The sequence below is a fragment of the Nestor notabilis genome, unplaced genomic scaffold, assembly GCF_000696875.1.
Source record: "Nestor notabilis isolate BGI_N333 unplaced genomic scaffold, ASM69687v1 scaffold2909, whole genome shotgun sequence".
NCBI classification, from domain to species: domain Eukaryota; kingdom Metazoa; phylum Chordata; class Aves; order Psittaciformes; family Psittacidae; genus Nestor; species Nestor notabilis.
Window position 1 is genome coordinate 223,018 of NW_009943978.1, and position 21,940 is coordinate 244,957.

A 21,940-nucleotide genomic window follows, 5' to 3' on the forward strand; every position below is an offset into this window, starting at 1 on the left:
CTGTGCTGCAGCCAGGCTGCTCGCTGGTAATGGGGAAGGCGGGCTGTCCTCTAGGATCTGTCACACATCTGTCACAGAGGGTGATGTGCTGTCGAAGCTGAAAAGGCTCCAAATTTGGATGACTTGGGGTTTATCTTGTCCTTGAACGTTTTTCTCCTTGTACTTGTCTGGTCTTACAGAAACCTACAGAGGCAGCTCAGGCTCTTGGGTTGGTGTCAAGTGGTGGCTTTCTCCCATGTTAGTCTCAGTTTCCCTTCCTTCAGTGCCTGCAGGTGGCTTTAGCTTGGGCCATGGAGCTTGTTTGCTTTCTCCTTGGGGAAGGGAGTGTGCCTGAACAATACTGTTCAATTCTGGTCACCGTGTAATGGTTCTCCAAAAGCAATCTGGGGCTATTGCTGGCATTTTAAAGTGCCTGCCCAGCATCCTTTGGTGCTGCCTGGTCAAATAGATGGAGTGGCTGCAGGAGGATTTTGTCCAGGAGTGCTCAGCACCAACCCATGTTGGCAGGAAGGGACAAGTGGTGCCTCTGCCCATGTGCCATGTAAATCTCTACCATGTGCATGCAGCCACCCCTTCTCCAGTGTGTAAGTGCCTGCAGCCCCCTTTTACACCTTGCAACTTCCCTGTTGCTCAGTTCTGCTCTTGCATATGTCCTCTGAGCTGTAAAGGACATGGAGCATGTAGCTCCCTGGGCTGGTTTGTATTTAAGGTGAATTAGGCGCTGTTACTGATAACAGAGAGACACAAGGGTCATTAGCTAGAAACAGCTATCTCTGATGCTCCCGCTTGGCACAGGGGTGCCAGAAGATGGGCAGATGAGAGGACTGGACTTTGATTTACTTTCCCTTCCTCCCCGCCCCCCCGAAGAAACCCACCTGACTGAACGTGGCCTTTCTCTTTAATAGTTTCTGTATTTTTCCCTGCTGAGGGACTTTCACAGTTTCTGCAGAGCAGTCGTTTTGTTCAGACACAGGCAGCTGGGCTGGTGTCTCGGGTAGGAGATGTGTCCCCATGCTGGGTTTAGGGCTACAGCAGGCTGCCCTCAGGTGCTGAACCAGTGCAGCAAGCCAAGGGTCACCTCCACACTGCCAGCAGTTAAGCTGGATATTTTTATGCCTGTGTAGATGAAACTTTTAAGGCAAATACTCTGGCTCCGGTTTGATCTGTGATTCATTCGAATGCACAAGTTTTCCCTGAGGGCTTTTCCAGACTGATTTGGATGGGACGAGACGGACATCTAGTGGCTGGTGGGACTGTCATGGCACTGTCCAAGTATCTCAGCAGCAGCAGCAGACCAAACAGTCCTGCCTGCTGTTTGGCTACATTCCCCGATTTCGTGTATGTGTAGTAGATGTTTCACAGCAGCGTGTCTACAAAGGTTTTGTAGTTTAGGGAAAGGTGAATAGCTGTTTTGCCTATGACAGGGTGTCAAATCCCAGTTCTGCAGGGGAATTTGGAGATGTGCCTGAGAGAAGCACATTGCCATGGAGAGAAAGATGCTGCAGTTCAGATTTGCATCTCCTCCTGGCTCGATCACACAGGCTTCTGGTAGCTAAACCTCACGGCAGTGCTGGAGGAGGACAGGATTCCTGCTCTTGCTGGCATTAGGGAGTGTGAGTGTGGTGAGCTCGGTCCAGCCTTGGCAGCCAGCTCTGTTGATGGGCACATCCTGTCCTGCCTGCTCTTCCTGGAGCTGCAGCAAACACCGGGAGAAGTCATGGTTCAGTTCATGCTTGCACACACAGTCTATATGTGTTGGACCGTTTTGGTTTTCAGTGGATTTCTGAGTTTGTCCTATCACTTATTTCCATCAGTGTGAACATGCCCCTCAGTCTGGTGGGCATCACACACTGGAACTGCTTATGCTTTTAATGTGTAGACTCCTTTGCTTTGAGAAGATTTGACCGTAAGCTTCTCTTGCAGTCCCAGGGGGCCTGGGATCTGAGGAAAGAATCCATTCCTGGGCATATTTGTGTGTACATACAAAGATGAAACATGGGGAGGGACCCAGATTCCTGGTAGTGGTCGTGAAGAGGAAATCATGGGTTTACTAAGGGAAAACCAAGACACATTTGAAAGAACAGAGTTAATATGTTATTGCTTCAAGTAACAACATAATAGCCTGTTTCACAGAGGCAAATTGCTTCTCTGAGGGTTCTAACAGTGCTTTTTCTCTCCAGAACCGGAGCCATTCACATCGGTGACCGGATATTAGCGATTAATAACGTGAGCCTCAAGGGCAAACCGCTGAGCGAAGCCATTCACCTGCTGCAGATGGCAGGGGAGACGGTCACACTGAAGATCAAGAAGCAGATGGAGAGTGAGTTGGGATGTTTTGGGATGGGAAGTGGAAGGGAACCCAGGTGATGGAGTAGGTAATGCTCTGGGGTTTCCTTCTTGTGTGGTGGGAGGTGAGATGAGGCAGCGTGGTCAGGGGCATGGTTGGGCACAGAGGGGGAAGGTGGGTGTTTTCTGACTCACAGATGGAAAACAAAGGCAACGCGGGGCTCTCTATGGTAGTGGGAAGAGAGTAGACAGCAGGATTAGTGCTGATAATAATTTTCTTTCCAGATTGACACCTTGTGCTGTTGCTGCTATTGCCTGTCTGTGTGGGTGTTTCACCCAAAAGTGCAGCAGAGTTGCCTTTAAAGGTAGAAAAGTGCAGGGTTTTGTCATTGTTTTGTGGTTTCCCCTCCCCAAAAATGAGCAAGGGGACTCTGAGCTGGTAGAATCCATGAAAAACAAAACTCCACCTTTAATTTAACTTTTTGAATCTGATTTGCAATACATCTTTCACATCTCTTCTCTTTCATAGTATCTACCTTCACTTGGAGATCCCCTTCTCATTTCCATGCCAAGCTTCCTGTGACTTTGAAGCTGTTCTTCATGACACAGTATCCAGTAACAGGAGCATACTTAGTACAGGCAGGTCACTGGGGGGTCTGAAGGGGGATTGGTGAAACCAGGGAACATGCAAACTTCACAGCCAAACAGAGGCTTTTTCATGAAGTTCAGAAAGTAGCTGGTGCATTCTGGCTGCATTTCGGTCTCTCCCCACACCCTGTATTTTGTGTCTTTTTTTGTGCCATGCTTCTGCAGTCTCCAGATTGAGCTGGACCTACCTGTCCAATGGCAATGGTGCTGTGGGAATTGGAAGAAATCAAGTGATCAAGCTCTCTTGAGCAAGCATGGCCCATGAGATGCCTGTCCTGCATCTGAAAAAGTAGCATTGCTCCTAAACTGAGCACTTCTGGCCATGCACTTGCTTTACACACAGAGAAAGCCCAGACAGGGAATGGGGACTTAGCAAAGAGAGGTAGAACTGGGGAGCTAATTCTTTTCCAAGAGACCCCAGTCGCATTCCCTGCAGCCAAGTGTCTCCATCCTTGGTCTGAAATACTCCTTATTCTCCCTGCTGACACTTAGCATGGTCTCTGACACTTCACATTTTCACAGCCACTCGCTGAAGTAATTGACATGCAAGTGCCAGTTGGAGCCTCGTTAATCATTCTGAGAATGAAGCAGGTGTAATTGAAGTTTCAAGGTAATCTTGAGTTAATCATGGGGAGCAATCTTCCGAATGCTTGGAAAATAGGGACTTTCAGAACACGGGGCTTTGTTTGGTAAAATAATCTGTCCTCATTGTCAAATGAAGACTTTCAGAGGACTTTATATCCCAGCCTCTGTGAGTTGGAGATCTAGGGTGTGGATGGCCAACAGGACATCTAATCAACAAGGACTCTAAACTATTCAGTACAAAGACATGCTTGTGCTGAGAAACCATTCTGTGCATAGCTTGTACCTGAAATGGAATTTGATATGATGATAATAAGGGCTTATTAGTACTAAAATGACGAAAGGGAAGGTCTGAGCTTCATCACCTGTATTCAGCTTTCCATTTTCCAATCACTAATCAGGGGAAATTCAACCTCAAAATACCAGACCCTGGAATTCCGCATTGTCAGGAAGCTCTCTCTGCAGAGGTGGTGATTAGCCTTGAACTGGTATGAGGTTGTACATTCTTGGAAGGGGGCTGTAACTTCAGCTGTGGTAGTCTGGGACCAGGTTGCATTGTTGTTGGAATCTCATTAAAACATCTGCTTGTGACAGGAAGTTTGCAGCCAGCACCCTGACTGTGTGTAGTGACAGGACAAGAGGGAATGGCTTTAAGCTGGAAGAGTGTAGATTTAGATTAGATATTAGGAAAATATCTTCCCTGGGAGGGTGCTGAGGCGCTGGCACAGGGTGCCCAGAGAAGCTGTGGCTGCCCCATCCCTGGCAGTGTTCAAGGCCAGGTTGGACACAGGGGCTTGGAGCAACCTGCTCTAGTGGAAGGTGTCCCTGCCTATGGCAGGGGTTGGAACTGAATGAGCTGTAAGGTCCATTCCGACACAAACCATGCTGTGATTCTATGAAAGGCACAAGAAGGTGTGCTTGAGAACTGAGATTAGGTGTCAGCTCTCTCATATTTGAGAATCCTCAAATCCCCACCTATTCCACGTGCTAAAATCTCAGAAGGGCATTTCTTCTTGATTCAGCTAAAGATTACAGCATTAAGTCCTTTTAACCACATCGCACATGCCTTTCTCAGCTACTTTGGAAGAGCTAAAGAGGTTCTGCAAAAGACTTACAGTACCTGGGCTTGGCCCTATGTCACCATAAGCCTTTTTGCCTGCTAAAGCAGCATGTTCTGGTTCCAGAATCCTATCCCAAGAAGTCGGGGAGTGTAAGCGAAGTGAGCGACCCAGAAGATGACCTGACAGACTCCCAGAAAACTAGCAAGCTGTCTGAGATATACTCCAGCACAATTCCTAGCATGGACAATGTTATGGATTCCTGGGATGGCTCCGGCATTGATGCTGGCTATGGAAGCCAAGGTAAGCCAGGGTTGGCTTTTCTTAGGGGCCTCAAGGCGAAGATAGGCAGAGCCCCTGAACCTGTCTGGAGACAGAGCATGAGCTGAAGCCTGTGGTCTGACCACATTTACATGGCTTCCTGCTTCCAGCAAGGGACAAAATGTATTTTAAAGTGCACTCATGTGGTGCTCGGAGTTGATGTATCTGATTTAGGTTTTTATTGGCACATTTTTTCTGGTTTATATGGCATCATACTGTTCACAGCATTCTCAAAACCATTATGGCACTTCATAATTCACATAATCAGAGGAAGTATTCACTAGCCATATGTCTTACAGAGTGTTTGGTCCATAGCTCACTTCTAATTCTCCAGAGAGACTGGGTAGGACATATTAATCCTCTTCAGGATGATTTAAAATCCACAAGAATGTCTTGTGACTAGAAGCACTCACTTAACAAAATAATTAAGGTAATACTACAAGAAAGTATTTCTAACTCTCTAGTGAGTGATCAGATGAACACATGTCTTCGAGGCCAGGTTTATTCAGCTGTGGCTTCTGGCAGACATATGGAATTGGGATGGATGATACTCTAGTCATGGGAATAGATTTTTTTACTTGGAGAAAAGCACTGGAAAACAGTTATTCCAGTTTAGATGTAATGGTGTAAGCTCGTATTAGCCTGTGTGGAAACAAAACCAAACCCTGAACTGCCTCTGCAGAGGGAATTGGTGAAAAGATGCTGTCCAGAACAGAATGTGAGAAAGGGAGGGATGTTGCAGGGGCATTGTTGCAAAGCACCTTCAGTGTGTGCTGAGGAAGATGCGTGCCTGTGCTCACTGCACTCAGAGTGCAGTGCATGAGTGTCTTTTCCACCATGCCTGAGTCTTCAGCCTCCACTGGCCTGAGGTCTTAATTTAGGAAAGCGTCTGGGACTGAAGGCTTCATTAGGAAGGAATCCCCTGGCCTTCATAATGCTGCAATCCTTCTCCATCTATCAGGACTTTAGCACAAGTTGGACACTGGATTTAGCAAAGTGATTGCTTTTACCGGTAAATTGAGAACGAGTAATTGAGCACAGAGCCCCAGGGAGTGGGGCTGGTGCCAAGCTGCCCAGCATCCACAGGCTGCAACTCGGCTTCAAGAAGAACCTCTCTCCTCTTCCCTGGCAACTGCATTTGTCTGCATGGTGGTGCTGGGAAGAGGGCAGGGAGAAGGACATGCAGGGTTGCCCATGGGATGTGGAGGGAAGGAAGGATGCAGGGAGACCTGCCTGGAGATTGGGGTTCACATCCCAAGTGGCGAACTATCGATTGGGCTCTGCAGCCTTGTAGGTTTTAGGTTCATTCACAGGTTTAGGAAACCCCTCAAGGAAGGGTTTGGGTCATGCTGAGCCTGGTGGGAACATGCCACCAGGTGGCTCTGAATTCCAGCGATCCAGCCTATCTCTCTGGAAGGAGGAACTGAAACCAGAGGCAACCAAGTGACAGCTCTGGACATGTACCCCTGCTGCCCCTGGCCCCACTGCTGCCCCCCGCTGCAGGGACCTGCATCCAGGGAGCTCGCTCTGCTCTGGCAGGCAGCGAACGCTCCTGACTGTTGTGACATGTTGGCAAGCACTTCTCCTGGGGCTGTCTCCAGAGCAGTCTAACCTTTAAACACACGCAGAGGAAACGCTCAGCTAAGTGAAATAACAGACCTTGGCATTTCCAAAGAAACTGCTGGCGTTGTCTTTGGGTATTTTCAGTGCTCTGAGCCGTTTGGGAGGTCAAGTCCCCCTTAATTATGTGTTTCTCCTGTTACCTCTTCCTGTTCGTTTGGCACGCGCTGTGATGGAAGTGTGCGGTGCTTCTTGGAAGGGCTGTGGGGATTTCTCTGAAGCACTCAGTGGGCAGCAGGGAGGTGGGCAGGGGACTCGGGAGGTTTGTTTCCACTGCAGATGGCACTGACACTGCTGAGGAATGCTCGGTTTTGGAAGGTTACTGTCCTGGCAGCTACTCATGAGACGTGGGGATCTTGTGACTTGGGTAGTGGTGGATTTGCATCTCTGGAGTAAGACATTGCAGTACGGGAAAGTCCACGGTGGCAGAAGTAGCAAAACTTGTCTGATTTCATCCCAACAGTCTGTCTTGATCTCTTATCGCATGTGGTACAGAAGAGCACCAGAAGTTTTTCCTCCTGTTCCTTGCCTTTCATACATATGTCCCTGGAGCAGTTTTCTGTACCTGCACCAGCTGATCCCAAAGGCACAGAAGGAATTCCCTGGCAGCTCTTCGGAATCAAGTATAAATCTTCTTCCTTTACCACTGCTGAGCACACTGGAGCTGGTGTCCACAACTAGGTACCCTCAGTGCTATTACACTTGTTGAAGGGAAACTTGTTTCTGGCTTCTCCAGATGCAGTTTCTTTGCTGCTGTCCTTCTATATCCTATTACTTTTTTGTGCTGTCCATTAAGTCCCAAAGGCAGTTGAGAATCTAAATGAAGATTAACTTTTTTCCCCAATAGAAATCAGGCCTCCAAATCCTTCAAAACGAATGGGGTTGGGCATGCTGAGGGAAGCTTGGCAGCATCTTCTCTCTACCCTTTGAAGGACTCGCTGTATTTAAAGGTGGCTGCTTCAATAGCATGATTTCTGTTGGGTTCAGTGTGGGAACAGGAGCTGTTAATCAAGGTTAGAGCTGGCTGGGTGTAGGATCTGTCTCTGTGGGTATGTGTAGTCCCAGGTCTGTGGATCCCAGACCCACACCACGAAACTACTCAGAAGTGAGGAAGCAAAGGAGAAATGGGGCATCTTATGACATGATCCTGAGAAGCTGCTGTGGTTAAAGCAAGAAGAGATGGGAAGAAGCACCCCTTTTGGATGACTGAGATGGAAGCAGTGTGCAACCCATATGGCCTCAGGTTTGGGACTTCAGGAAGGAGGCTCTCCTGGCTCAGCATGACTTTGCCATTTGGGTTTTCTGACCAGGTATTACCCTCTCTCTCTCCGTCCCCTCTTGCCTTCCCTAGGTACGTACATACCTCAGGCTGCGGGAATAGGCCTCCATCCACATGAATGGAGACACAGCAGGCAAAAGAGCAGCACCCCTCCGGGGGACCCCAGGAAAAACTACCCCTACATGGATGGAAGCTTCAGTGAAGATGACTGGGACAAGCCCAGCAGGTATGGAGGGGTGGGAGGAGACAGGGAGGAGCGTCTGCAGATGTGGGTGTCACTGTACAGGGACAAGGGGGCATGGGAATGTGATGGAGTGGCCAGCAGTGTCCTCATCTCTACATAGATAGCCATGGGGAGGGGTGCTGGGATGGTGACCCCCCTCCACATTGCCAGGTTACCCTGGGTGTAGCTCTGTGGCACGTCTGTCATGGCCAGGGGACGTTTGTGTCTGAACTTAGGGCGGTCTCAGCTGCATGGTCCGCAGATTCTTACCACGTCTCATTCTCCTGCCATGTAAAGGCTGCAGGGTTTTCATGGTTTAGATGTAATAGATGGATATGATCAGAGCTGTCCCCACATGTGTTGGCCAGACTTTTCTGAGTGAGGATGCAGCTTTCACAACAGCTCAAAACAGCCACGAAACAAAACAGGCCAACCAACACTTTTGGAAGACCAGTATGAGATTTCATGTCCAACTTAAAATCTCCCAAAGCTGTGGCTGGACATCTCTCTCCATCACACTTTGGACCTCCCAACACCACAAATAAATCCACACTGAGTGACCATGGTCAAGATAATCCCTGGATTTAGCTGGTGTGGGAGAAATCCTGCAACACTTCCTGAGCCCGTGGAGGAGGCTGCAGCTGCCCCTTGCTTTGGGTCTAAATCCTGCTAGATTTGCCCCTTTCTGAGCCATACACGGTGGAAAAGCCTCGTTGCTTCATAACCCTCCCCTCGACATCCTCCAGAGTCCCCATAGTTTGTGTGTGTCGTGGTGTTACTGTCAGTTCTTCTTGTTTTCTCCTTATTTTGTTCCTTGACTTTTGTTTGTCCGAACAAACCCCTTAGAACATCTCATGGCCATTTCCACCTATTTAAAAGATGATCACACTGGCAGGAAGGCTGGCAGTGGCGGAGACTTTGTTCTTGTTTTGCATCTCAGCGAGACCCAGCTCGCAGAGGTCATTGTCCCTGGTGGCCCTCACAGCGAGGCCAGCTGAAGTTAGCAAATCTGAGCCCTCAAAGCTCTGCACGTCCCTAATGAGGGCTCCGAGTCCTGATGTCAAAGTGCAAGTGAAACGGTTCATGCTGCTGAGTGCTTTTATTAGGGAGGAAAACAAAATATCTCCAGCCCTGGCTGCCTTGAGCCTGTAAAAACCTGCTGGCCCAGTGGTGTGAGAGCCCCCGTTCTGATTCATTTGCATCCTGGATGTGTGTGTTACAGTGCTGGTCTGAGAGGCAAGAAACTGGTAACTGGAAGGGACTTTTGCCTCCTTGGGAACCCGGGAGCAGAGGAAGGAAATGAGTAAGGGGAGAGAATTGAGAATTCCTTTTAGGGGGAAATTTTGGTTTGTTTTTATAAAGTCTTGCTGTGTGGGTTTTTGACCTTTCTGCCTGGTGTGAAGGCTACTGGCCTTTAAAAGCTCATGGAAGGTAGGGGGGGAACTTAAATACAATAAGCTGTGTGAGATACTGCTCCCTCCAGGTAGGCCATGATCCCACAAGGAGCAAAAGCACATGTGTGTGAGTTTATGCCTCCTACAGGCTCCCATTTAAACCCGTGGCTGAAAAGCAAAGCGCGTGCTAAAGACTTTGCAGTTAATAGAGATTTGGAAAAAGCTCTATTAATAGTCTAAGGGGTCATTATATATTTAATGGAGGCCAACCTCTGACTTGGGCTCAATTTAATGTTCTGACTCTGCTAAGTGGCTCTGGTGGATGAGCTCCCTTCCCCTCTGCGGTGCTGAGGCCCATTAAACCATGCGAGTGGTGTCAGATGTTGCAGAGGTGGAGCCTCGCCTATGCAGCTCCTAATAAGATGTGTAGAAGATGCATTAGGGCTGCTCCAATGTCACTGTCTCTTTGGGGTCTCCACCGTGACACATTAGTGGGTTTATTGTGACCTTGATTTAACACCACTGAGAGCTTAATTCAAGAGGCTCTTGTTAAACTGAGTGCTGTTTTGCACAGAGCTGGTGTTCAATAAGCAGTGTTCAGTGTCACCTACTTTTCTGACTTGTTCAGAGAACTTCAGCATGTTTAATTGCTATTTGATTTAGCAGTCTGAGAATTGAGCCTGGTCAGAGGTAAGAGATGCTGAAACTGCCAAGGTGGGGAAACTGCAGAACCCCCCAGCAAGACACACATGGTGTTCACGTTAACATACGTTGAGAGTGGTCCTCTCTCTGCTTATTCTCAGTTGTAGATGGAACTGGTGGCAATCTTTACATGGTGGCAATCTTTACATACCAAAAAGTGCCATGGCTGTTATGTAGCCCCCAGAAAGAGACCTTGTGAAAGTAACAGCTCAGTTCCTGGCCATCCCAAAGCAAATGAAACGTGGTTTGTATGGGTTATACATGACACTGTCGGTATTGCTGGCTGTTGTGTGCATTTGCTTGTCCAGCCCAGGGCAACCATTTTTATATACATCTCTGCATTATTTACTCTCATAGAGACCTAATGTATTTCTCATTTTCTCACCATGTCTGTTACCCTCTGTGTTTTTCTCTCTCTTCTCAGGTGTTCTGTGTCTCAGATCTGAGCTCTATCCCATCAGCCTTTGTACTAACAGTCTCTGAGGCTCCTGGTTTACCCATAACGCATCCTTTTTTCTTTCACTTCTCTATTTCACCAAAACGTCTTCCTAAACCTACAATCTTCCTACAGGCACTTTTTAATTTATCCTTTGAACTTTGACATTACTGCACCAACTTAATTCTTCCCTTGAAGGACACTTGGTAGTAAATGCATGGAGGTCTCGTATTCGGACTCTTGTCTGAAAAGTTCATATTGTTTGCTTTTGTATATGAAGACCCTTCAAGTCTCTGCTTTTACTGGTGAGACACTTGCTGTAGCCTTGCGGCTTTCATCCCGCTGCAGAAGAGTGCTGACAATGTTTGGTTCCTACGTTACAACAGATACCCCAACCGCCAAAATGGCCTTGAGACCACTCACGAGGATAGTTTTTGGCGTGTTTTTGGAGAAGCTTTGGAGGATTTGGAAACATGCGGCCAGTCTGAGCTTTTGAGGGAGATTGAGGTAAATCCCTTTCTGAATTTGCTGCTGATCCGACTGTTTTGCTCTTGCCCTGAATGTTAGACTGTTTCCCCAGATCTGTTAACTGCCCGTAGCATCCCTGCGCTGCCAGTGGTGTGAAGAAGGGTTTGAGTTTAATCCGTGTCAGTTTGTGCTAATGGATAACTATGTCTCATTAGGCAGCTGCTTGTGTGCACTTTCCCCCTGAGCCGATGACTTACCCACCAGGAACTCCACGCTCCTTTTGCAAACAGTTGCTGGCCAGCAGTCTTCACACGCCTGTTGGCAAACCTTCCCTGTCAGACGGTAAACCCTCTGCTTGGCAAGATGCTATCTGTTCAAAGCACTTAAAGGCCAAGCAAAAGGAGCCCCCTTTAGCCACAATGGGACGGAAGCCTTGGCTTACTTCAAATATAGATTGGCCTGACATATATCTTGCATTCAGCTGTCGCTCTGCCGGAAACTCTTTCAGTGAAATAGGTAATTGGAAGCTTTTCAGCCGGGCTTCCCATGGAAAAATCTGAGAAAGCAATTGCTTCCTGCAGAAATAAAGGTGTTTCCTCTCTTCACAAATCACTTTCTCTTTTCTTTATCCAAAATGCTTTGGAGGTCATGTTATTGTGTCCGGTTGTAGGATGAGGAGCCTGGATTTCTAAGCTGTGGGATGCAAATAAAGGCCTCCCTCAAGCCTGTTGAGCAGCAGGAAGCAAACCTGCCTAGCAGGATGGGACCCAAGCAGCTCCCCTCCCTGACTCAGCTGCTGCAGCCCAAAAGAAGGAGCAGGACCCCGTGAGCTCGTCTCTCCCCTTGCCTTCTGTGTGCCAAGGACCAGAGAGAGCTCGCTGGGTCGTGCCCTCCATCACCCCCAGTGGGGCTGTGTTATGCACAGTTGCATATCTCAGGCTTCAGAGAAAAAAGGCAATTTCTGAATAATTGGAGGTGGAAAAGGAAAGTCCTGTTTTGGACTAATTGTTCTTTCGTCCTTGATCCTTAGCAACTGTAAGTGGGGGAGGAAATCTCAATTAAATTCATTGTGTTGATGCACGAATCCATGTATTTATTATCTTAACTGCTGAAGAAAGTGCTGATTTATAAAAGAACAAACCAACACACAAACCCCACAAACTGTAACTTCTTCCTTTAATCACTTACTTCCTGGACCTGAATGTATTTAGAAATGAGTTTAGGCAGCTGCTCTTAACCTTGCTGAACTGTTGTGGAATGCTTAAGAAAAGGTACCCCTCTGTAATGGTGTGTAGATGTTTCTCTTCTGCAGAATGGTTGGCACCTAAATGTGAAAGAGAGGATTTGTGGGACTATTATGAAAATGCCCAATCCCTTTCATTTTCCAGGGATCCATAGTGCAGAGATGCTGTTTCAAGGCTTTGGAGCTTTGACAGTTATAGCAATGCTTTAGAAAACCAAAACAATGAGAGTGATGCAGGATGACCCAAGATAGCCTGGAAATGGGTTCACGCACAGCAGCAATCCACTCCCAGACTGTGGGGTATGGGTTGAAACAGGCTTTTTCCAGTATGTCTAATGGACCACATGTCCCTGCTTTGCTTTGAGGGCAGCCAAGACATGGGGAAAAACAAGCCACAGGCTGGAGAAGTCTGGAATTGTCCTTTCTGCTGCTTGCCCTTAACCCAAAGAACCCAGCAAATTTTTTGTGATGCTGCAAGAAGTATTTAAATACCTTGGAGGTAGAGAAGGAGTCGAATGCTGCTGGGTACTGGCTGGTTGTGGTATTTACTGAGTGTGAGGGAGGACAGTAGCACAGGGTGCAGAGACCTTTCAGTCTCCTCACTGGCTCTGCAGTGTCGGTGTTGGTACAGCACGGCACAGCACCCTGGGGTGGGTGGAGGCTGCCTGAGGTCACTGAACAAACATACCCTGCTCGGCTGTATTGATGTGTTTTAATCTGTTTCAAGTATGGGGTAAGTCAGCGTCCTTCCAGCATGTGGCAGATTTCTGAGTATTGGCTAAACTAGAGCTGGTTACGTCATTTTTGTGTGAAGACCTGAAAAGTGTAAAGCTAAAAGGTTGTGTTTGGGATGGAGTGGGGAGTCCTGGTGTTTTCATACTGCCACCACCATTTGTTTATCTGCCTTTGTTCCAGCTTGAGGGCCTTGATTAGGGATTTAGTCAGATGGTGTTTCCCTGTGCTCAGGAGCAACTGCTCTTTGACGTGCCAAGTTTAACATTGCAGAATTTTGCTATCTGCTCCCTACCTTTCCTTTTTGTCCCTTCTACCTTTTGACGACATTTAATGGCACTGCAGACCCTTGGAGCCTAAACTCTGAAATAGCAGTTTTCATTACGCTGTTTAAATGGACTCTGTGACCTGGAGCCAGTTGAGGTTCCACAGGCTGGATTCTTGACTCCTTTGTTAGCTTTGATCAATGTAATCTCATTAGCGAAAAGCATTGCCAAATGGAGTCGAATCTACTTAGGGCCATCTTTTAATGGATGTTATCAGGGATGACCAGGCTTAAATACTACTTAATTTCATATTTCTAACTCGGTTTTCCTCAGTGACAGCTCCCATTTAGTGACAGATCAAATCCTGATTTCTCTACTGAATTGGCCTCAGTGGAGTCCAAGCTATTGCCTCCCCTGGGCCATTGCCAGCCCTGTGCGATGCTGATGGTGAGCTGCAGCCTGCAGGGTAGGCTGGAGAGCCCAGCGAACACTGGTTCCTCTGGGAGACCCCTGAGATTGGGATGTTCGCCCTTCTTGACTACCAAGAAGGTTCCTGCACAAGGTGTGGTGTCCCTGCTCATGGCAGGGGGGTTGGAACTAGATGATCTTAAGGTCCTTTCCAACCCAAACTATTCTATGATTCTATGAGGCCTTCCTGGCCCTGTTTGTGTAGAAGGAAGAATTGGTGAAGCTCCATGTCAGGGTGGAGAGCAAGCAGCAGGTCAGTGATAGATGTGGCAGCAGGCTCCTGAGGTCTGGAAATGGCTTTTATAGCCAGCTGGAAATGCTTCTTGGTAGTTACTTTTTGATTCCTGAGAGCAACGGTGCCGTCCTGTTGTCTCTGCCGCTTTTGTTGCTGTGTGGTCCATCCCTTCCTGCTGCTGGCTTAACTGAGTGACTTTGTGCCCTTGTCCTGCAGGCATCCATCATGACAGGGAGTGTGCACAATCTGGGCCTGGACAGCAGCAAGCTGCTCCTGGACTCTGTCAACCCATCGGGACTGAGCCCATTGAGGAAGGCAAATGCCAGCTGTGAGGATGGACAGACTGAGAGCAGCAGCTCTCCTGCCAAGAAGAATGAGAGGAACCTGGACATGAAGAAGATCGAGAAGGAGATGCAGGAAATCATGTCTCCTACCCCCCTCGAGTTTCACAAGGTTTGTGAGGCAAGGGTTGGTTTGGCACTGCAGTACCTCGATGGTTACAGCTGTAAAAGCTTTAAACCTTGTAGAAGATCTCTTCTGTTTGGAGAACCCCCCAAAAATCTTCCTTGTGAAAACTGGTCCCCACCAATGTCTGCAGCAGAGGTTTCCAGAGGGTCAGATTAGGATGAAGGGGCCTCTTCAGAAGAGTAACAGGATTTAGCTGCCGTGCTTCAGCAGGGTTCAAATCTGTGCTTTCCTCTTTCCCTTTATTAGATGAGATTTCCAGGTCCTTGTGTTCTAGAGTTTGAGCAAGAGCTCAAATTATGGCCCCATGGAGACCTATCAACCCTTTTCCAGTTCAGTAGGGCACTTTTTATATAATAAATAACTTAAAAATAACTTTTTTCCCTCCTCTTCCACTCCACTCCAGCCTTTCCTAAAGGTGTGCACTTCAGCAATGGGGTGTTTGGTTGAATTCAGTACCCAACTGAACACAGCCAGTTTAAGCATGGTGCAAGGCAATAGTAATTAGGAAAAGTAAGTGTAGAAGCTGCTGATGCAGAATGCAAGCAGGGGAGGAAGCTGGAGAGGTTTCAAAACGTTTGACTGCCTTTTTCTTTCCTGGTGTGACTTTAGAACGAAACCTGCAGTTATGGGAGCTGGAAAAAACAGCTTTTCATGTTTGATCTGCTCTTGTCCTTCAGGGCATGGCAAATGTGCCTTTAAATAAAGCTCCTTTGTACCCGAAGGAGGGGAGCTGTGTAATTAGGCATGTTATAGGGTGACTCTTCCTTCTGCTGGAGCATCTGGTGTTGGCTGTGTTTGGGGATAAGCTTGAGGCCAGGAGGGCTGCTCCTGCGCGTCATCCTGGGCACGGTCCTTCCCAAGGACTGCACATCCATGAGGCTCACTCAGCCAAGAGGACAATGATGGAGCTGGAGCCTCATGGTAGAGTTGCATTCCCAGTCCATGGGAGGCTGTGGGAGATTTTGGTGGTGTTGGGGGATCACTTGTTCTTGGCTCCCGGTGTTATCCCACTGCAAGATATGCTTCCATCTCCTTTAAACAAGGCCAAAGTGTGACATGCTCAAGGGGAGGGTGACGAGGTTACCCATTTCTTGTCCTCAGTACATCAGCACTTACTGATAGGAGTTTTCTGAAAAGAACAGAGAAGTTCAGGAGTTCCTATAAGAACAAGCTGTCTTTAAATTTGACACACTACACTGAAAATTCCCTGTGAACATGTTGATTTTTCCTGTGCTGCTCTGGTACACACAGGGCATGTACAGCGTGACCTGGGCCAGGGAAGGTGATGCTCTGTTAATAACACTTAGTGTGTTGCTCTCTGGGTGAAATACAGCAGCTCTCTGTGTTACACTGCTTGTGCTTCCTTCCACATCCAAGGTAGAGGGACTGCTGTGTAGCTGGTTGTCAGCCACCCAAGCTCTTCTCCATGTGATCTACCAAAGATAAGGGTGTCTGGTAGATTAGGCTCACTGTGTATTAATTATCTTCTCCTTCCCCTGCTGCATTGAAACCTATGTTTTCTGTTTCTGCCCCTCCAGATGACACTCCACAAAGACCCAGAGAGTGAAGACTTTGGATTCAGTGTGTCGGATGGCTTGTTAGAAAAAGGTGTCTATGTAAATATGGTCCGTCCGGATGGGCCAGCAGATCAGTGTGGCCTCAAGCCATATGACAGAGTGCTTCAGGTAATAAATGCAAAATGCAGTTCTGGAGGCTGGGACGGAGTGAATGAGTGGCTGAGAGGAAGAGAGAAGTGAGACCCATCCATGGCAGCACTAACTTTAATGAAAGGTAATAGTTAGCCAACTAGGTGAGCTCTTAGCCACCAAGCACTCAATGAGACCTGTGTTTTATGATGAGAAATCACTAGGTGGTACCCCTAGGTTACACCTACTCCAGGACACAGCCTGTCCTGGCACTGGCCTTTTTGAGCTTGGGGAGCTCAAAACAACCAAAAAGCTGTGATGCTTCCCCTCCTCACCCTTGGTCCTTTTCCTAGCATGTAAGAGGGTGATTTTTGGATGAACTAGACTGTGTTGACCAATATGTGTTCCTCCAAAGCCCCGTGTGGAGGTGCCAAGAGGTGTTCATGAGGTTCTGTGCATGCCTTTGACAACTAGAAGAGTTTTCTAGGAAGCAAAGTTTTTTTCATGGATCTTTTTCCTTGAAAGATGCTTGAACTGAAATAGCTGATGTAGAAACAGAATAAAAACTCTGGTCACAAGCAGTCTGTAGTAAATACAACTGGGGCATATTGGACCCACCAGCAGGACAGTAAGAGCATGGTGAGTTTTGGAGATTGGAGAGGAGCTTTAGATAGACGACAACCAACTATTTTCACTTCGGGGCAACTCAAAGAGCAACTGAGGGAGTGCAACCCCAGTGGAAAACCTGCCCCCATTTGGAAATGCAGATATTTGGCCATATTTGGGAACAGTCAGAAAGATGTTTAGTTTTACTAATTTCTAGGCGGGGGTTGTCAGCAGTAGGATTAGAGCCAATATATTATGTACATCAGGTAACTGGAGGACTGGCAGCACTGTGGGGAACCTTGTTTAAGCTTGTTATGGTCTCTAGCCAGTTGGCTGCTATACAATTATTCCTTCTCGGCTTCAAATAAAAGATGGTGCAAGAATGAACAAGAAGCTAATTAGGCTCTGGGCTGCCTTTCTGTTGAATGTTGGATGTGTCGCTTTCTTACGAGTGCCAAGTGCTCTGGGAGGTGTGCCCGAAATCCTAAACAGAGCAGCATGAAGACTTTCAACACCCCCTTCCACATGCTGAGCTGCACGGCTTACACCTACAAGAAGACAAGGCGATTGGCGTCGCGTTGACATGTGGAGTTGTGATTGAGGGCTTGCAGACCTGGTACAGGCAACTGCCATCAAGAAGTAGAGAGAGGCATTGCTGAGGATGCTTCATGGGGCTGCTGATTATGGGCATGATGATATGCATGAAGGCCAGTGAAACACCTCGTCCCTGCTGTACCAGCACCTCTGGATGGATTAGCTGGAGCACGGCATTGCACTAATGGCATTTCTGCACTGGAACTGCCTGGCTGGCATAGCCCAAAGGCAGAGCATGCTGCTGGCTTGTCTCTCCTTGTCTGTATGTGGTCTACAACTTCTGCTTAGTTACTACGCTGTAAGAAGCAGTACTGGGGTCAACTGTGTGGACACTGGTTAGGGCAGGGGGACCCTGCTACCATCACAGAGCCCAGCTCCGTGAGCATGCACTAATGCTGGGAAAGGGTTTTGGATTGAAGGGTGCTTGGACTGGTCCAGCCCTTACCCAGAGAAGGAAGCAACGCGTGGCCTCAGGGGTTATGTTCACTCCAAAGGTGGGTGGGAAATTCCTTTCTCCCTTCCCTGCTTCCCCTCCTTGTGCTCTTTGCCAGCCCCCTCCATCCCGGAGCTGTCGTGGCACCAAGCCCAAGTGCTCTGGCAGATGCAGGTGACAGAGCTGGGGTGGTTCTTGCAGGTGACCCAGCCTAGAAATGTGCTTGAAGGTCTGCAAGAGACAGCAGTAAAAGTGCTTTCACTGCTGAAGCCTGCAGAGAGAATTTGAAGCCACCTTCTGAGCCCATATGAGACGCATCCGGACTCCTCTGAAAGGAAGGATGTAAATGGGCAGAGGAGAAGCAGAAACTGTTCAGTACAGTCTCAATTTACTGCTGGCTGAGCTGGGAAATGGTTGGCAGAAGCCTCATGGTCTGAGCTGTGTTGGTGGTGTAGGCACTGAACACCCCACATCACAAAGTTAAAGCCATTAAAAGCCATGATGGCAAAAAAATAATGGAAAATGGCAACCTTTCTCCTACAGTCTTGTATTGGAGAACTGGTTTTGAGCCTTGCAGTGTTTAACACTTGTCCTACTGCCCCAGCCACTGGGGGTCTGGGTTCATGAGCCTGATCCAGGCTTCATTTTTAACTTTCTCTACCAGTTACTGCATCAGTGCTCAGCTAAGGAAGGATGTGCTCAGCCTGAAGGGGTGCCCCCTCTTTGCTCTGAACTTGGAACCAGGGCTGGGTGTTTTCACCACCCTTGCCATTTCTGACTAACAAAAATGGTCTTTCTGTTGTTCCTCCCCATGGCACGTCCTAAACCCCTGCCGGCAGGTAAACCGCACCCGAACGAGAGACTTTGACTGCTGTCTGGCTGTTCCCCTGATTTCGGAGGCTGGAGATAAGCTGGACCTGGTGATTAGCCGGAACCCCTTGGCACTGGCTGCCAACACTCCCCAGGAGGGGACCAGAGAGCTGCCAGCACAGGTAGTCCACGGTACCGAGGTCAAGGCGAGTATCCAGACCCTCTGAGCAGCAGGAGCAGATGATGCCCAGGGCCCCTGCTGAGCCACTGTGGTATTTGGGGTGTTCTTCCTGGTTTTTGCACTGGTATTTGTAAACGCTGTGTGTACCACAACCTGTAAGGGGGGAGGTGGATCTTCAGACCGCCAAATAGTGCTGGGCAGGTCGGAGCTGCATGTGCATCTCGGGCCGTGGGTAGCGATGGGGCGAGCTGCTGGCAGGAGGAAGGAGCATCCACAGCCATGCTCTGGGGCATTGGGGTGTGCAGGGTCCTGCCTCCAACATCCTCCTCACCCGGAAGGCCTTGGCCATCCTATAAACACACATGGTGCTATTTTCTTTCTTGTTTGCTTGGTTAATCACATACAGCAAGACTGAAATGCCTTTCTGTTGTGCTCCATCCTTTAAACACTCCTGCTAAACTGATTTCTGCAGCCCCTTGCACTCCTGGTGCAGGGCCATGGAGAGCTGTGTTGAGAAGACATTTCAAAATGTGCTTGAGAGTGGTGAAAGGCAATTCTGGTTCAAAACTTGGTATTTGCAGCTGCCTCCTGCCACCCCTGTCCATGCTGCCCGCCAGGGTTGGCTCACCCTGTGGTGGGATGAAGCACCCCATACCGTCATCGATTCCCCTGAGCGATACGGTTCCCTGTGCTAGAGTAGTTACTAGAGAGCAGAAGGCCATAGCCAAGGCTAAAAGCCTTGAATACCTGCCCAAATCCCCACCCACCTCGTTTCTCTGGCCTTTATGGAGATCTCTTGCTTGCAAACCTGGCCTGTGCCTGCAAGCGAAGAGCTTGAAGAACTTCCCAGGTCAGCTGCCCCTGATGTTTTGAGTTACTAAAACCTCATCGTCTCCCATCAGGCAGCGGCACGAGACGGAGGTTGTGTCCCCTGTGTACTCTGTGGGCTTGGGCTCTGTGTGTGTCCACATGGGTTTGGCTGCTTGTCCCCGGTCCGCCACCTTTGCCTGTTGCTGGCCTTCCCGTGGCTTTGCAAGCATGATGCCCCATGGCCTCTCCCCTGCTCCCTCCCGAGAGCCCCCGGCCCCCTGGGGAAGAGGGGCCGCGATGTCTGCACCGGTGTCCTCATCCGCCTGCCACCCTTCACGTATTAGCACTTTATGATGCCATCTATCAGGGTGTTTCTTCCAGACACGTGCCCGGCCCCATCCAGCTGTTTGTTGTTGTAGCCATTTCTCTTGGAGTATGCAATATCCCATACCATTGCTGCCACTACTAGATAATGTGCCATAATTGATACTGTGGAGCATTGACAGTGCAGCCGAAAGTGTTTTTATATGCAATATTCTGAGCAGTGGAAGCTCTCATAGGTTTTTAATGAAGACTTTTATTAAAGGCTTTAAAAAAAAAAGAGGAAGAAAAACTTGGTCCTTGTATCCCTTCCTATGCATTTTGAATGATACGAAGATGAAATGCATTACTTAAATGTGTATTTTTATCCATATATTAGAGTGTATTCCTTGTAAAGTATTTTTATATGCTGATTTTTCTTATGTATCTATGAAAGCACAATATTTAAAAGTACAGCATTTCAAAGAATATTTTAGTCCTGTTTTGGACCTCTTTGTAAATCTCTGTATTTAAATGGGATTGCAATGACTTTGACTTTTTTTTTTTAATTAAATAAAAGCAAATGAAATGCCTTTGGTTTGGGTTGTCTCTTTCAGCTGGAGGATGATTTGTTGTAGCCAAAGCATCATAGAATCACAGAATGGTTGGAAGGGACGTTTATCCAGTTCCACCCCCTGCCACGGGCAGGGACACCTTCCACTAGAGCGGGTTGCTCAAATTATCCCACCTCTGAAACCAGACATCCAAAGAGCTGTGAGCCGAGAACATAGTTCCTTGTGTCCCTACATTGGGAATTTCTTCCCTTCGCTCTTGCAAGGGCAGCGCAGCCCAGGGTGCTGCCCGGATAAACCATAGGGAATATTCGCTCTGCGGCAAGGAAAGCGTGTGCTGGTTTTGCAGCCCTTCACGGCCAAGTGGGTAATGCAGGAACTGTCGGAGCCTGAGTGTGGGATGGAAACGCTCCCGGTTAGACCTGGGGAATCATTGCCACGTAAACAAGCTTTATCTGCCATCTCTGGCCACCCTCCTGGGGTGCAGGCTTCAGAGCAAGGCCCTTTGCACGCTTGGCACCGGGGACCTGCCTTAACAGGCGCCCGAGCAATGTGACTGCGCTCCGGGTACAAGGCCAGCACCGTGCTGCTCCCCTGGAGCGCGCTGCCCTGTCCCCCTCGTGCCACCTCGTGTCCCACGGACCGGGGCAGCCGGCTGCAGCCACGGGTAGGTGACCGCTGCCCAAGGCAGGTCGGTGGAACCCTCTGGCAGCAGCTTGTGGCACTGAACGGCTTTTTGAAGGATTTTCATTGTAATGATTTGATTTTGAATTCTGAACTTGTGGCTTTTTGAGCTCCGTGTTTTAACCTGGGACACGTGGCAGTTGCTGTCTCTGCTGCGGTCGGGCTGCTCGGGACAGGCATTGCAGGCTCAAATCAGAGCTGAAGGAAAGGCCTCTGCTTTAACCTTCAGCTCTGTCACTGATGACAGGCTGTCACTGATCCCGATACGACCAGGAAAACAACTGGGTCTGGTTTGGTTTTCCTTCCTTTTTCTTCCTATTGGGCTTTTCTAATGTATTTCAAACCCCACCATAGTGGTGCTGTGCAGCCAAGATGATAGAGACTCCTGGATGGGCTGAGATGGGGCAGCTCACGCATACCTATATATGTGTGTGTGTGTGTGTGTATCTATCCATATGTATGTATCTCTATATATAGATACATATCTATACATATCTATATATGTGTATCTCTCTATATATCTATCTAGATAGATACACGTACACATATACATACAGATATACACACACACACATAAGCAGACATGTATATATAAAATGGACTATTTTATAATGACAAAAAGCCCCTAAACCACACCACCACCACAACAAATAACAGATTTAAGGGAAGACTTGAGCTACTCAAAGACCAGAAAAAAAACCCCATCCAAAAGCACAGCTGGTTTATAAAGGAAAGTTTTATTTTCAGTTATAAGGTGATTACAAACTCATCTAAAAAAAGCAAAGAGGACTTAAAAATATCCATATACATTTTATTTATCTAAAAAGCAAAAACAGAAACTGCAAAATACAAACATTTACCATATACACAAAGGC

At 48.1% G+C, this 21,940-nt stretch overlaps 1 protein-coding gene across 1 annotated transcript in view; it reads left to right on the forward strand.

Annotated features, from left to right (window-relative positions):
• Nucleotides 1-18,745, forward strand: part of GRIP2 (glutamate receptor interacting protein 2) — a 55,469-nt gene extending 36,724 nt beyond the window's left edge. Inside the window, exons 17-23 of the mRNA XM_010022206.1 lie at nucleotides 2,181-2,320; nucleotides 4,701-4,877; nucleotides 7,867-8,020; nucleotides 10,936-11,056; nucleotides 14,178-14,414; nucleotides 15,968-16,114; nucleotides 18,548-18,745. Coding sequence (XP_010020508.1) covers nucleotides 2,181-2,320; nucleotides 4,701-4,877; nucleotides 7,867-8,020; nucleotides 10,936-11,056; nucleotides 14,178-14,414; nucleotides 15,968-16,114; nucleotides 18,548-18,745 — 1,174 coding nt within the window. The remainder of the gene's footprint in view (nucleotides 1-2,180; nucleotides 2,321-4,700; nucleotides 4,878-7,866; nucleotides 8,021-10,935; nucleotides 11,057-14,177; nucleotides 14,415-15,967; nucleotides 16,115-18,547) is intronic.
• The last annotated feature ends 3,195 nt before the right edge of the window (nucleotides 18,746-21,940 follow it).